General features: G+C 52.3%; 1 protein-coding gene across 2 annotated transcripts in view; it reads right to left on the bottom strand.

Moving 5' to 3' along the window:
* Window positions 1–3835: 3835 nt before the first annotated feature.
* Window positions 3836–16646, bottom strand: part of RFTN2 (raftlin family member 2) — a 41260-nt gene continuing 28449 nt past the window's right edge. Inside the window, exons 8-9 of one of the 2 annotated variants that reach the window (XM_059702625.1) lie at window positions 8556–8634; window positions 3836–5216 (exon numbers count right to left, since the gene is read on the bottom strand). In XM_059702625.1, the coding sequence (XP_059558608.1) occupies window positions 4977–5216; window positions 8556–8634 (319 nt within the window). In that variant the 3' untranslated portion in view covers window positions 3836–4976. Of the gene's footprint in view, window positions 5217–5318; window positions 5463–8555; window positions 8635–16646 lie in introns of those variants that run through there. The other variant, XM_059702626.1, reaches the window with a different exon arrangement.

Below are 16646 nucleotides of genomic sequence, written 5' to 3' on the forward strand. Positions count from 1 at the left end.
AAGCTTCTCTGTAGAACAAGAAGGCGTGGCAGGCGCTGTGTGCGCCTCGCTCAGTGGGGCGCGTGCAGTCAGCACCGTTCCCACCCCCGTTTGACAGGTGAAGCGAATCTCGGGTTAAGCAACGTGCTCAAGATCACACAGCTGGCAGAGATGGGTGCACCTCCGTTCCCAGCTGGGGATCTCCTGGGCTATTTCTTTTAATGTCCTACATGTGGCCTACCCTTCGTTCCTTTCCTTTCCCTGCTAGGGAGTGACCAGTCACCTCGTCCTCGCGTTTCTTCCTCATCAGTCACACGTATTGACTAGCCGTTGCAGTGAGTCTTGCGCTCCCGCAGTCTCGCTGTGGCCTGACGGCCTGAGGGAGCTGGGAGGATCCCTGAGGTCAGGCTTCTGTGAACGTTGAGTTGATTTGCAGACGGTGGTAGCAGCGAGGAGACCTGGCAGGTGAGTCGGCTCTGCTGCCCACCGGATCCTGCTGTAGCGTGAGCGCTGGGAGCAGAGAGGGCAGAGGAGACGTTAGAGAGGAGAGACACTGTTCTGACGGGGAGGATCCAATCTCTTCTCTGTGAGCAGTGAGCTTGGAACCAAGCCGAGGTCTGGCCTGGTTTCCCCACGTGGAGGCTGCGCACCATCGGAAGGAAACATTCCGGCTGTTTCCGCCTGTGCCCTGGGACAGCCCCAGGCCTCGGTGAGTTTTGTGAGGACGAAGCAGCGTGTGTGAAAGCCCCTGGCCTGAGGCCTGCGTTTGCCCCTCAGTGGCTTCAGCCTCCTGCCATCTGAAAACTGTAGGGTTTCCTACGACACCTGGTAGCATTTGTCATGCCCTTTCGTGCCTTTTCGCCGCTCTGAGAACGCTGGGTGGAAGCAGGATCCTCAGCTGAGCTGGTGGGAGGGGAAGCTGCACCAGGCATGTCATCCCAGCAGCCACCGATGCGGGCCTTCTCCATGACTGGTGATGTTAGCTCTGCTCATTGGTTAAGGCCCAATCCAGGTCTGCCGTGCGGCATAAAGGGACACGTGTGCTCTGCTGGGGGCAGCTCAAGCCCAGCCAGTCTGCCTGCGGGACCCTCATGCTTTCCCGATGCCATGCGGCAGCACCCAGGGCCCACCTGCCCCAGCCGGAGCGCGAGCTCGCATCGCCCATGGGAGGCCGAGTCACACGTAAGTCGTGAGCGGGAGGAGGCTGAGTGAAGGCGCCCGTTTTGCTGAAAAGGTGGCAGCAGAAACATTTGGGTCGTGGAGGGTGCAAGGTCCTGCAAAAAGTCGCTGCTGTGCCCTGGAAAGGGGGCTCCCGGCAGCGGGCTGGGGACTGGCCACAGCGGGCTTGTTCTCTTGTGTAGGTTTGCGCCTTGTTCCTGTCAGCTTAGCATTGAGCTTGGTTCTCTCACCAATTCTCTGAATTCTCCAATAAATGCTTCTTCTATTAGAGTACAGTTTAGCCCTGGCTGGTGTGGCTCGGCTGATTGGATGTTGGCCCATGCACCAAAAGTTTGCTGGTTTGATTCTGGTCAGGGCATAGGGGGCTTGCAGGAGGCAGCTGATTGAGGTTTTGCTCTCACATGGATGTTCCTCTCTCCCTCTCCCTCTCCCTCTCCCCCTCCCTCTCCCTCTCCCTCTCCCTCTCGCTCTTCCTCCCTCTCTCTCTAAAATCTATATCTAATCTATATCATCTATATAGATAGATATTTTATATAATGAAAGGCTAATATGCAAATTGATCAAACAGCAGAACAAGCAGTCGCTATGGCGAGCACTGACCACCAGGGGGCGGATGCTCAAGGCAGGAGCTGTCCCCTGGTGGTCAGTGCATTCCCACAGGGGGAGTGTTGCTCAGCCATAAGCTGGGCTGACGACTGGCGAGCACAGCGGTGGTGGCGGGAGCCTCTCCCGCCTCTGCAGCAGTGCTTAGGATGTCTGTCTGATGGCTTAGGCCTGCTGTTAGTCGGACATTCCCTGAGGGCTCCCGGACTGCAAGAGGGCGCAGGCCGGGCTGAGGGACCCCCAAGTGCACAAATTTTGTGCACTGGGCCTCTAGTATATATATTATAAAATACAGTGTACACATAGTAAAATGTCCCTACCGTAAGTGTACACTTTAGTGAGTTTTGACAATTGTATACACTTGTGTTATTTTCAACCAAATAAAGATATAGGAGATTTCTATCACCCCAGAAAGTTCCCCAGGCGCCTGACAGTTGCTGTATATGAAATGTGTCCCTCAGAAATGCCTGTGTCAACATGCTGATCCTCAGTGCGATGGTGTCCAGGAGGTGGGGCCTTTGGCAGGTTTTTAGGTCACGAGGGTGGAGGCCCCATGAATGGGAGTCATGTCCATATACAGAGCCCCTGAGGGCTCCCTTGCCGCCCACCAGGTGAAGTTATAGTGAGAAGACATGGGGGAAAGCCAACCATTTGGAGACTGTTGTGATTCGGATTGACTACAGCTCGGCCTCCTGCTTGTGTGGGTGTCTGAGGACCCCTGAAAGCCCTGGGGCCTCACAGAGAGCGACCTTTTTGTTTCTCTGTCATGCAGAGAACTGCAGTGACATGACGGAGCCTGTCCTTAGCTCAGGGGTGAGTCCCCGTGATTAGGTGTTAATGTGCATGAGGGAGAACAGGGTGACATTAGACCCAAATGGGATGGAACTAGGAAGGAGTTACTGAACCTAAGACAGCAGTGCCACAGCTGCTGTACCAGGGAAACGGCTGAACTTCTCCGCCCCCTGCCCCCACCCCCCTCCCCCCACATTTAGGATCTGAGTCTTTTTCATCCTAACTTACAGGTATTAAACGTTCAGATAATAAGGTGAGTCACATTCAGCTCCTTAGGCATACAGAGTCCAAGTTTTGTTACCTTTTCTCAAAAGAATAGACTAAAGCTATATGTACTCTAGAACCACTTGGTCGTTATTCACTATAATACAAATGTGCCATGTTACTTAAGGGTAATTGTTGGAATAAATGCTTATGAAATAGGTTTTGAGGATATGACTGCTAAGTTTATTCTAATAAAACCTTATTTATTTATTTATTTTATATATTTTTATTGATTTCAGAGAGGAAGGGAGAGGGAGAGATAGAAACATCAATGATGAGAATCATCGATCAGCTGCCTCCTGCATGCCCCCTACTGGGGATGGAACCCACAATCTGGGCATATGTCCTTGACCGGAATCAAACCCAGGACCCTTTAGTCCTCAGCCAGTGGCTCTATCCACTGAGCCAAACCAGCTAGGGCAAAATATTTTTTAATAAGAAGAAATAACAGATTAAAAGCAAACTGTACAAAGAAAGTAAACTTACACAAATCTAATAAAATGAAAAGTGATTGATGTATCGGTTTTCCTTTAGTCAAGGATAAATGTCTAGCCCTGCTCTTGATGCTGCGAATCCCCTCTGTGCGGGCAGCGTGACACCGGAGTCTGCCGCGGGGCACCTGGCCCTGGGAAGAGCTGTCTGATGGTTCTGAGTCCCTTTTCTGGGTCTCATAACCAGCTCACGGCATGTCGTGGGCTGCAGAAGGCATGCTTGTCTTTACCAAAAATTCAACTCTTGAATTTGGAGCTTAGGTTCATCGAAAAACCAAACAAAAATATTTCTGCAAAGATTGTTGATAGCTATTTCCACAGAATTATTCTGAGCGGAATATTCTTAAGTGCCTTTATACCTACAAAGGTGACGCTTCAGCATATGGTACGATTGGACCAACACCGTGCCAATCCTATCTGCAGTTCATGGAGCAGGGCCTGGTTAGTCACACTAGGTGCGTGATAACACATAATACAGAAATATAAACACACGGTAAACACTTGCAGTCAATAAAGTGATAGCCCAATAACAAATGACATTTTATTATTCAAGTGATCTTCTAATGTCAGCACCACTGCTAATAAAAATATAGAATATGCTGAGTTCATCAATGGCAAAGCCAGCTGTCCTTCCCTTGAAGGTGCCCACATTTCAAAGCCAGCCTTTCATGGAGAAATGCAGAGCCTCTGTTCTGTAGACTTTCCATCTTTACCTGCTGAAGTCGGGGCGAGGCACAGGCCCCCCCACCCCCCCCCACCCTTGCAGAGCACGGAGGGCAGAGAGGGACCCGGGGCCACCAGACCCATCCCCGTGCTCTGGGCGCCAGACTGGGGTCCCAGGCGATTCCTGACGCAGCCGTCGAAGTAAAAGTGCAATTCACAGCTCGGCAGGCGTGAAGGCTTCAGTTTCCACTCAAATTGATGTCTCCCCCTTTCATACTATTTACAATGTAAAGGATATAAATCAATTCTTCCTGTCAGCTAAGGTTTTTAAAGGCTGAGATTGGGCTCTTTCCACGTGGAGTGGTGAGGGATGCGCCCCCCCCCCCCCCTCTCTCACTGTAGACTATAGTGAAGCTCAGTGGGTTAGCACAGGGCAGGAAGATGGCGACCCTTTGAAAGCAACGACAACAAAAAGGACTTTTTTCAAAAGACATTCTGACCGGTGAGGGTTTGCCCTGTATACACACAGCATGGCTGGATCCATTGTTAGGTCCAGGAAGGCGGCGTTCCGTTCCTTAGCCCCGTGTGTGTGCCTGCGTGTGGGAGGGGCATGTTGCTCAGGGTCATTAGGACTCTCACTTCCTGAGACCCGTCCAAGGGGCACCGTGCCGGCTGAGACCTTCCGTCTTCCTGCTGGGAGGGTAGAGAAGTCCCCCTGGTACCAGGTACATCCGTGGGAAAATGACGCAGGGTCTCGGTTAGCGACCTAAGGCGGCATCTGTTCAAACAGAGGCGTGTATCTGGGAGGCGTGTGAACGTGCCTAGATGTACGAACACGTTGATTCTTCTCCCTGGTCTGGGAGGCTGAGCCCAAGTGTACGCGGATGAGGAGGAGCCTGAGCCTGGAAAAGTCCAAGGCGTTACATACACGCAGACAGAGTCACACAGGAAAGCCACGGCCGCGGTGGGAATGACCGTGGGCAGGGCCCTGGGCTGGGCTCCCTGTCACATGCACGTGACCTGCGTGACCCCGTCCTCCTGGTCCAGCTGCCCGTCGTCCAGGTCCCGCAGGACGCCCAGCCCCGAGAGCGCGGGCCCCTGCGCCCAGGGCTCTCTGGCAGGAGGCGGGGTGCCCTCGGGCGGGGCGCGGTGCTCGCTGGGCGGGGACGTGGCCGTGTCCAGGCCGGTGCTCCGGCTGCCGACTCTGTGCCTGTCTTCACCTCTTACGTGCCGGCTGGCCTTCCTCTGGAACACAGAGCCGGGCGGCCAGGAGTCAGGAAGATGGTGCTCCCTGGCCCTCCAGCCTCGCGCCCGCGGCCCTCCGCCCCAAAGTCCTTTCCCTGCTTCCCTTCAAGGCCTGGCTCATCTCAGGACCAGCTCGGCCCTTCGTGTCCCCTCCAGCCCCATCCCCACTCTCTGTTTCACACCCTGGGAGCTTCCTGGCACATTATTCTCATCACTGGCACGTGGGTTGTCGACATGTCTGGGCCCCTAACGACACTTCAGAAGAGAGAACCCTGTTGAGATCACTCCTGGGGGAGCAAAGAAGGGCAGGGATACATGAAGGGTTCCATTTTTCTTCTTGGTGTTGGTTGGGATCTAACAATGGGAAGTGTTCGAGATGCCCAGCCAGGGTGGCTCAGTGGTTGAGCGCCGACCTATGAACCAGGAGGTCATGGTTCGATTCCCGGTCAGGGCACATGCCTGGGTTGTGGACTCGATCCCCAGTAGGGGGCATGCAGGAGGCAGCTGATCAATGTTCTCTCTCATTATTGATGTTTCTATCTCTCCCTCTCCCTTCCTCTCTGAAATCAATAAAAATATTTAAAATAAAAAGAAAACTAAAAGGGATACATTTTAAAAATATTTATTTAGCCCTAACCAGTTTGGCTCAGTGGATAGAGCATCAGCCTGTGGACTGAATGAAGGGTCCCAGGTTCGATTCCGGTCAAGGGCATGTACCTTGGTTGCGGGCACATCCCCAGTGGGGGTCGTGCAGGAGGCAGCTGATCAATGTGTCTCTCTCATCGATGTTTCTAACTCTCTATCCCTCTCCTTCCTCTCTGTAAAAAAATCAATAAAATCATTAAAAATATTTTAAATATATTTAAACAAAATTAAAAATATTTATTTATTTACTTTTGTAGAGAGAGAGGAAGGGAGAGGGTGAGAGAGAGAAACATTGATGTGAGAGAGAAACACCGATCAGTTGCCTCCCATATGTGCCCTGGCCAGGAATCAATCCAGGACCGGAAAGACGCTCCAACCAACTGAGCCCACACTCGCCAGGGAAAAGGGACACATTTAAAAAGCACAGTAATCTCCCAGTTCACAAAGAAGTTATTTGCTGAAAGTTCATTTATATGTTATTTGAGAACTAGGATTACATTTTCTTAAATGTAAGAGCTAAAATTATAAAATTCTTAGGGGGAAAAAACCCCGGAAGTCAGATGCCTAGGCTAGTCTTGCAAAAGTTGGCTAACCCATAGGTGTGTTGAACCGTAGTGTATGAACTACACAAATATTTTCTACTGATTTTCAAGGCAAATACATAAAGCAAACGGCTTTATTAAAGTGGACTTTGTGGGCTCCTGGGGAATGTAACCGCTGTCTAGGGGATGGTTTGTCCGGGAAGACGAGCCCTCGGGCAAGTTCACGGGAACAGCCCACAGCGGCCGCTTCCCCAAAGGAAGGCCCAGCTTCGCATCCGAAGCAGACGCAGTTGGGAGGTGCGGCCATGCCCCAGCGCCCCCTCGATTGCAAACCCTCTTCCTTTTTCTTCTCGTTCACCAAATGCATTGAGTTTAATGCACGGAGTGGAGCGGGCAGATTTCCTCTGACGGGGCACAGGGTTTGAGAATGGCCTGTTCTCCTGGCGCTGGGCCTCCTGCTGGCCGGCGAGGAGCCAGCCTTTAGGCTGTAGGCAGCGAGATGGGCCCTGCCAGACGGGCCTCCTTTCTCAGGCCTGGCTGCTGGCGCCCTTTCCCACGTGCATAAAGCCCCATTCATCTGGAACGCCCTCCCTACGCTGAATGAATGCACACGGGAGGGCGAGGGCCGGGGCACTTGGCGGCGATCCTTTCCTGCCTCCTCAGCACCGAGCCAGCGGTGACTTCTGCAATAAGCTCCCGATTGTGTCCCCGCCACAGAGGCCAGCTCTCACACACCCATGCGAACTTCCTTAGTGAAACCGGGTACTATTCAGGGCCATGCGACATTCATAGCATTCACTTTTAGGTGAGTGCTACGTAAACGGCCACCACATGTGAATGCCAAGTGTTAGAAGGCGACAAGTGCCTCCCATGGGACTCGACAAATGATTTAGAACACTTCCCCTTTTTACCCCGGGACTCTTAGCAAGCACATCTTCAGCAGTGACAGTGCCCCCCCCTCCCCCCCCACACTCCATGTGAAATAATAGCTTTTCCAAGCAATCCAACCGCAGGGTCCGCGGCCGGCCTGGGAGAGCACCTCCTCGAACCCCTTACTGGACAGAGGATGGACCTGGCCCAGAAAGCAGGCGGGGCTTGTCCACGGGCAGGGAAAGGCTGGCCTGGAGCTGGAGTCCCAGCGTTTCACTGTATTCTCTCCACACTCATCTCACCCACACCTACCCACAATATGAGGTGAGGTAACCTGTGTGTTCCCAAAGGAACATTTCCAGGTATTTTACCGAATACTCGTGCAGCGTGGAAAGCCTGGCAAAACCCATCCACAACCCCATCTTGCAGAGAAACCACTGTTAAATGTGGTGGGTTTCACTGTTTTCTTCTCTAAATAGCTATGTATTTGCATTTGCACACGGGTGTGTGCAGCTCACCTTTCCACTGAGCAAAATATTTCTTGTTTTATCTGCTTTTAGTATATATATATATATATATATATATATATATATATATATATATGTATATATATATATATAATTTATTATTGATTTCAGAGAGGAAGGGAGAGGGAGAGAGAAACATCAATGATGAGAGAGAATCATTGATCGGCTGCCTCCTGCACGCCCCCTACTGGGGATGGAGCCCACAATCTGGGCATGTGCCCTTGATGGGAATTGAACCCGGGACCCTTCAGTCCGCAGCTCTATCCTCTGAGCACCCAGCCAGGGCGCAGGTGTAGGTCTATTACTGTCTTGGGAACATCTCTAAGACATGGCGTGGAGGAGAGGGATCCTGAGGGAGCTTGTTATGCAGACTCATCCGTGGGTCCCCAGGGATGGATCACCTCTGGCCATGGTCTTCTCCTGGTCCTGGTGCAGGAGAGGGAGCCGCCTGCCTCAGGACATGCACACCTGCTCCTTGTCAGAAAGGAGGGGGTAGTGGTTCCTCCTCTGTCTGCTGCCGCCTGATCGCCTTCAGCTCAAAGTGGCCCTCGTGCCACAGCGGCCCGTTCCGAGTGGCCATCCCAGACCCTGGGAACCAGCTCGGGCGGGCAGCCTGCACGCGCATGCCTCGGGTGAGCAGACTATTCCATATCCACACCACACCTCCCACCTGCGCTCCCCGTCTGGCGTTAAATGGGTGTCAGGGTTAGATGCTCCAGCGTCACATCCAGCCCACAGGGCACCATATTACTCACTTCCGGGGTCTGAGCCGCTGAATTCCATAGAGCGGGTCTCTGAAGAAACACCACCTGCTTTGTAGCCAAATTCCCTTCGCTGCAAATTAGAACAACGGCGTTAGTCCTTGTGGATTGGTAATTCTTTTTTTTTTTTTTTTAACTGTAAGAGAACATTTATTTGGTTAATCACAGAGGTATAAAAAGCAATTCCTGGAAGATGAGTTTAGGAAACAAGTTGCTCAAGAGGTCGGCGGTTCGATTCCTCGTGAGGGCACACGCCTGGGTTGTGGGATTGATCCCCAGGAGGGGATGTGCAGGAGGCAGCCGATGGATGATGTTTCTCTCTCATCCATGTTTCTCTCTCTATCCTCTCTCTTCCTCTCTCTCTAAAAATCAATGGGAAAATATCCTGGGGTGAGGATTAAAAAAACAAAACTGAATGTGGTCATTACAAAAGGAAATGTGAATGTTGAAAACCTGTAACCTCACATGCTAACATCACTATTTTCATCTCCATGTCCCTTTCTAGTCCTTATCACATATGTGCTTCCGTGTGTCTGTAACCGTCACATATTTACATTTCCTATGGTCTTCCCGTGACACCCTTTCCTTGTGATCAGATTCTTAGTCGCTGCATAGTGTCTCAAAGACTTAAGATACCGAAATGTACTATCTTTTTTAAAAAAATTAAAAAAATATATATATTTATTTATCTTTTACAGAGAGGAAGGGAGAGGGATAGAGAGTTAGAAACATCGATGAGAGAGAAACATCGATCAGCTGCCTCCTGCACACTCCCCACTGGGGATGTGCCTGCAACCCAGGTACATGCCCTTGACCGGAACCGAACCTGGGACCCGTCAGTCTGCAGGCCAACACTCTATCCACTGAGCCAAACTGGTCAGGGCCGAAATGTACTATCTTTCTTTATTATTGAAAAATTAGGTTGTTTCCAGTTTTTTGCTAATTATAAACAATGCTGCCGTAGAAATATGTCTCGTCTTCCTCGTCTTATGACTCAAGGAATCTTGAAGTACAGTCTCAGAAGCGGGGTTGTCAGGTCACGAATGTTTCATTAAAATGTTTGTTTGCATCGTCAAAGCTGCCTTTTAAGACGAGGCGGCGAACGCGGGCCGCGCGAGGAACTGTCTGTAGGTTTTGAGTCGAGGGGCTGGGGCCGGAGCCAGTTTTCTTTCCAGACGCTCCTCTGTGGGCAGCTACTCAGTATTCTCCTCAGTGCCCTGCCCTCCTGTGAAGTGCCCTTTGCCAAAGCCTACGTGCGTTTGGGTTTCTCTGAAGGGTTTTCAGAGTCTCCATGGATTTAGGGCAAGGAGTCCACAGCTAATGTTGCTCAGGTACGACTTTTATGATGCAAAAAAACAAAACCAAAACCAAAACCTCACTACGAGCTCTTTTTTTGGGAAAACAAATGAAACATTGAAACTCTGGCCCCACCCCACTGAGTGCCCCACGCGTAGCGGTCCTGTTGAATTATGAGAAACAAGCAAATCTTCCGCCAAAGTGGTCTTGGGAGCCCTCCTTCTCCTCCTCCTCCTCCTCCTCCTCCTTCCTCCTCCTCTTCCTCCTCCTTCCTCCTCCTTCTCCTCCTTCCTCCTCCTCTTCCTCCTCCTTCCTCCTCCTCCTCCTTCCTCCTCCTCCTCCTTCTCCTCCTTCCTCTTCCTCTTCCTCCTCCTTCCTCCTCCTCCTCCTTCCTCCTCCTCCTCCTTCTCCTCCTTCCTCCTCCTCCTCCTTCTCCTCCTTCCTCTTCCTCTTCCTCCTCCTTCCTCCTCCTCCTCCTTCCTCCTCCTCCTCCTTCTCCTCCTCCTCCTCCTCCTCCTCCTTCCTCCTCCTCTTCCTCCTCCTTCCTCCTCCTTCTCCTCCTTCCTCCTCCTCTTCCTCCTCCTTCCTCCTCCTCCTCCTTCCTCCTCCTCCTCCTCCTCCTCCTCCTCCTCCTCCTCCTCCTTCTCCTCCTTCCTCTTCCTCTTCCTCCTCCTTCCTCCTCCTCCTCCTCCTCCTCCTTCTTAAAAGCCTCACTCAAGGAGTGAGGTTATTTTTCACACACACACACACACACACACACACACACACACACACACACACACACACACATCCAGTCTTGAATTTTGGGGTTTTAAGTTAGGAGAGGTCTTTAAGAATTCATTTACTTGTACTTCCTTTTAAATTCCTTTTCATTGCTGAGAGAGAGAGAGAGAGAGAGAGAGAGAGAGAGAGAGAGAGAGAGAGAGGAAGGTGGGGCGGGGGGAGATGGACCTGTTGTCCCGCTCATTTATGCACTCATGGGTCTACTCTTGTATGTGCCCTGATGGGGATCAGAACCACAGCCTGGCGTTGGCGTTCGGGACGATGCTCGGCCCACGGAGGACCCGGCCAGGGCTGTGCTCACTGCCCCTGCCCGCACTCTCCTGGCTGCGTGTTGCTTAAGGTGGCCCGAGGGAGGAAGGGCCCGTGGTGTTCATACTTCCACTTGCCACCTCCGCGTGCCTAGAGCATCACCAACTGACAGCACGTTCTGGCCTCTCAGCCTGCTGCGGGTTCAGAGCCTCCCTTTCGGAGGCCAGGGGCCACTGTGGGACCAGCCCAGCTGCGAGCGGGAGGCCAGGGGCCACTGTGGGACCAGCCCAGCCGCGAGCGGGAGGCCAGGGGCCACGGTGGGACCAGCCCAGCCGCGAGCGGGAGGCCAGGGGCCACGGTGGGACCAGCCCAGCCGCGAGCGGGAGGCCAGGGGCCACTGTGGGACCAGCCCAGCTGCAGAGGGCGGCCAGGGGCCACTGTGGGACCAGCCCAGCTGCAGAGGGCGGCCAGGGGCCACTGTGGGACCAGCCCAGCCGCGAGCGGGAGGCCAGGGGCCACTGTGGGACCAGCCCAGCTGCAGAGGGCGGCCAGGGGCCACTGTGGGACCAGCCCAGCCGCGAGAGGGAGGCCAGGGGCCACTGTGGGACCAGCCCAGCCACGAGAGGGAGGCCAGGGGCCACTGTGGGACCAGCCCAGCTGCAGAGGGAGGCCAGGGGCCACTGTGGGACCAGCCCAGCTGCAGAGGGAGGCCAGGGGCCACTGTGGAACCAGCCCAGCTGCAGAGGGAGGCCAGGGGCCACTGTGGGACCAGCCCAGCCGCTAAAGGGAGGCCAGGGGCCACTGTGGGACCAGCCCAGCCACGAGAGGGAGGCCAGGGGCCACTGTGGGACCAGCCCAGCTGCAGAGGGAGGCCAGGGGCCACTGTGGGACCAGCCCAGCTGCAGAGGGAGGCCAGGGGCCACTGTGGAACCAGCCCAGCCGTGAGAGGGAGGCCACGCTGCCGCCAGCCCCGCCCGCCCCGCCCGCCGCCAGGAACATGCTCTCTAAACCTTTGGAAGCTCTGTTCTCTTATGATAAGACACCACGGCCTTCACACACCTGCTCCCCTCCTCACCCACGTCCTTCACCATGTTCCCTGCCTTACACTCAGCTCTGCTTCTGCTGGGAGCCTTTTCAGGTGTCTCCCCTCCCCTCTCCCTCCCCCATTAGGTGTTCACACCCGAGATGTGCTGCGTATCTGTTGTGCACTGTGACCTTTTGAAGGACACAAGCCACTATAATGTCTAAGGTGTTCTCGCTCCACCGTAGCTGATTCTCACCCTCGGGGCCCGGTCCCCTCTTGTGTGGGCCCCATGGCAGGACCCATGGTCTGTTCTGCATGAGTTATTTGTGACTTTTCTCTCCAAGCAGATGAGTCCCCGGGAGCCGGAGCCGGCCCCTAGAGCGGGTAATATATTGCCTGTGCACACCAGGCACTCAGTAAACATTTGAGCTGAAGCGAAAAGCCATGCTGTTTCAATAAGATGCAAGAGTGAGAATCAGGCTGAATGTAAGTGAGCTGGTTTCTGACAGTGGCTCGTCGGCAGCTGCTCAGCCACGTGGGACAGAAACCCGCTCTCGCAGGAAGCTGTCTGCACGGCTTCAGCGTCCGTCAGACCAGAGGGAGCGTTGGGTCGCGGTTTCTGATTCGTTTTGCGTCACCGTGTACACTCGTGAATTGCCGTGGTTTAATGATTGCCGCTTGGAAATGAGATATGAAATCAAAACTGACTTGTTAAAAGCAGAAGCATGAAGTTAAATTTTAGCTTGCCCCTTTGTAGTTGGCGGGTGTGTGGCCATGAAGTCCTGTGCCCTGTGACCCTACCGTTTCTTGGGTATCGGTGTGTGTGTGGGAAAGCCACAAGGGCACCACCACCGTTCAGCTCCTCCCAGCCCTTCCCCCGGGACAACGTGCAAATTTAAGTTCAGATGCGGAAGAGTGATTCCTGCAAGTACATGGAGTAGACAAAGGGGCTATTTTAGAAAACTCGGTCTTATCAGAATGCTGCTCACGGCAAGGTAACGCTGATTACACAACACTGCACAGAGCTTCAATCGGAGCGGGAGGAGGGGTGGGTGAGAGGGCTGGTGCTCAGGGTTAGGAGAGGGCCTCAGACACGCCAGGGCCTTCGCTGCTTCTGGCTGGGGGTCATGAGGCCGTGAGCCTTTCTTATAGGGGAGCGGGGTCTGCGTCACAGTGCAAGGACAATTTCTCTTTTGTTATTTATCCCTTGTCCTTAAGGAGCAGAATTTTATATTCTCAGTATCACTTGATTCTAACATTCTTTTTAGGAAAAAAAATTTTAATTGATTTCAGAGAGGAAGAGAGAGAGAGAAACGTCAATGATGAGAGAGAATCATTGATCGGCTGCCTCCTGCATGCCCCACACTGGGGACCGAGCCCACAACCCAGGCACGTGCCCTGACCGTGACCTCCTGGTTCATAGGTCGACGCTCAACCACTGAGCCCCGCTGGCTGGGCTCTCTTTCTCTCTTACTGTAAGATTATAATTCAGTGCTTATGAAAGTGCATTCTAATCACCTTGGATTCTTGTTTAATGGCACCACCCTGACCCCCCCCCCCCCCACTGGTATTTGGGGAAAGGGGAGCGATTGTCGTTTTGAGGTAGCCACACAGACGGAAGTCTGGCTCAACTTCCACTGCACTCCTGGGATTATGTGAAGATCAGCAATATTAGCTCCTCGTTTGGCTAATTTGATCCTCTACCAGATTTGCCCTAAAGAGATTGTCAATTTTCACCTTTTTTTTTTTTTTGAAAAGAAAAGAATCGGGCCCATTTGTATAACTGCATAGCGATAACGATTAAGAAGGGATTCTGGTAAGTTCTCTGGGCGGACAACAATCATCTTGGAACGATGTAGTGATATCAGATGACCACGCTGAGGTTTCCATGGTAACCAGCTTTGACCGTTGGTGGTGTGATAATTGCTGAGGATAAAGAAGTAACAACCTTCACCTGGAAACCCACTGAGAAAGTGCCTTCGTGCAATCTGATAACGGGGTATGTTTGAGTAATTAAAGAAAGGAGAAAACACCTTCTGAATAGACCATTCAGGTAGGGCTTAGATTTTGAGATCCCTTTGGCGGTCAAACGACCCTTTCACAGGGGTCGCCTAAGACCATCCTGCATATCAGATATTTACATGACGATTCATAACAGTAGCAACATTACAGTTATGAAGTAGCAACAAAAATAATTTTATGGTTGGGTCACAACATGAGGAACTGTATTTAAAGGGCCAGAAGGCTGAGAACCACTGGCTTAGGTAATAGAAGGGAAGGGAAAAGCTGACATGGTTTAAGACAACGATTGTATCGGAGACAAAGATCTTTGAGGAAGAGCGTTTCACTGGTGTTTGCACAGACAGGTGGGCTCCCAGGAAAGATGGTGACAGGTATGGTCTTTGTGGGTGTGAGCATGCGTGTAAGTGTACGTCTTCACAGTGTCGTTAACTCCCACTGTTTCTTCTACTGGCTTGTAAGCCTGTGCTGATTTCGTATAGCGTGAGCTATGCTATTGATGTCGGCTGAAATATTATGATTTCGGATAAGCTGGGTGATCCTCCTTGCCCAGGGTTTCAACTTCGTAGGGACTTTGGTTCTGCTAAAGAATTAGGTCCTGCCCTAGCCGGGTTGGCTCAGTGGGTAGAACGTCAGCCTGTGGACTGAAGGTCCCAGGTTCGATTCTAGTCAAGAGCACATGCCCGGGTTGTGGGCTCAATCCCCAGTAGGGGGTGTGCAGAAGGCAGCCGATCAATGATTCTTCCTCATTATTAATGTTTCTATCTCTTTCCCTCTCCCGTCCTCTCTGAAATCAATTATATATATATATATGTGTGTGTGTATATATATATATATATATGTATATATTTAAAAAAGAAAAAGAACGAGTGTCCTAGAGCTCATTCCTGGTGATGCTGTAATTACAATGAGTTTTGTTTAGTTCTGGCCCGAGGGATCAGCTGGATAGAGTCGTCCCCTTACGCCAAGGTTGTGGGTTTGATCCCCAATCAAGGCACCAAAAAAGAAGCGATTCCTTAAGCTCAAAGCCTGGACCATTCTTCTAGTTTCAGAGACTCTATCGCCCACCTGGGCCGAGTTGAACTGCACGTAGTATTTTTCTTTCTGGGAAGATGACACGGCCAACAGTCCGTGCTGTCTGTGGGCACCGCGGCGGCGGTGACAGGCACCGGGGCAGCACACTGGCAGAGGATAAGCAGGTTTTACCCACAGTCTTGGTGATCAGATCCCAGCGAACCTTTACCTCCATCCTAGATTGTCCGCCTTGCAGCCACTTACTAAACACGAAGGAGCGAAGTAGATGACATTGCAAGATGTTCCTGGCACCCGGGAGCACAGCTGGCCCTGGGGGTTGCAGTGTGCCTTGTTGCGTAAGGGCGACTGCTGTTAAAATACGTTTTCCTGCCGCCTTCTCTCCGGGTCAACAGCAGATTCCCGACTGGGGCTCTGCCAACGGGAGACTCTGCCTTTTAACCTCATTACAACTCAAGGGTTCCATCTCCCTGTGACAGTCTGTGTACGCGCTCTTATTTATTTATCTTTTATAAACTAATTTTGTTTTCTTATTGAGTTGATTGGGGTGACTTTGGTGAATAAAACCGTACAGAGTCAAGTGTACAGTTCAATAAAACATCATCTGCCCACTGCCTCGAGCACTCGGCACCCAAAATCAAGTCTCCCTCCTTCCCATTCATCTCCCCTTCGCTACTTCCGCCTCGCCCACCCCCATGCACCTCTGTCGCCACACTGTTACCCGTCTCCATACTTTTTGTTGTTGAATCCCTTACCTTTTCACCCTGCTCTGCAACCCCCTCCCCTCTACGCTCTCTTATTTTTAATACGACCATGGAACGTATAGACGAAAGTACTCCATAGCCCTTGACTAGGGACTATATTACACCACACAATACACAACCCTGAGCTGGCCCAAGCCCAATGCAAGCCCCTGGTCATGTCCGGAATGTGGGCTGCACCAGCTACAAGCTCCTTCATACAGAAATCTTTTCACTCACGGATCAAGTCTCTGCTTTTTATTTTCTTGTTGAACTTACTGGGGTGACACTGGTTAATGAGATGTGCACTGTACTGTGTGTTCATCATCCTAAGTCGAGTCCCCTTCCGCCACCATTACCCCCCTTTACGACCTCTCTACCTGCCCCACCCCTTCCCTCTGCATTCACCATACTGGTGTCTGTGTCCGTGAGTCTTTTCCTTTTCTTTGCTCAATCCCTTCACTCTTCGCCCCCAGCCCCCAGCCCCCAGCCCTCCCCCCGGACAGCTGGCAGTGTGCTCTCTGTCCCCGAGTCCGTCTCCGCTTGGCCAGTTTGCTTTGTTCAGTAGTTGCCACAGAGAAGTGCACCCTACGGCCCTGGCCCTTCTCTGACTAGCGTAAGCCACCCAGGGCCTGGTCATGTGGGGGACGTAAGCGTAACCAGCTCCCGACGGCCCACTGGGCGTGCTCCCCAGGGACTCGGGTTGCTGGGCTTGAAGACAGAATCCTGAGGATTACTGCCGTCCTGCGATCTGACAGGCATGTCACAGCGTTTGAAAAGATGGGAAATAATGCTCCGGGGAACTGTCACTCACAAGTTGAGACGTTACCAACGGATCTCTGAGAAGAAAAGCAGGTGAATTGCTCTGATTACTTCTAATCCCCCTCTCAAAGCTTGAGCTGGCTCATCTGTATCCGCCTCTATCCCTCTCCTCACCCGAGG

This window comes from Myotis daubentonii, chromosome 7 (assembly GCF_963259705.1).
Source record: "Myotis daubentonii chromosome 7, mMyoDau2.1, whole genome shotgun sequence".
Classification (NCBI taxonomy): domain Eukaryota; kingdom Metazoa; phylum Chordata; class Mammalia; order Chiroptera; family Vespertilionidae; genus Myotis; species Myotis daubentonii.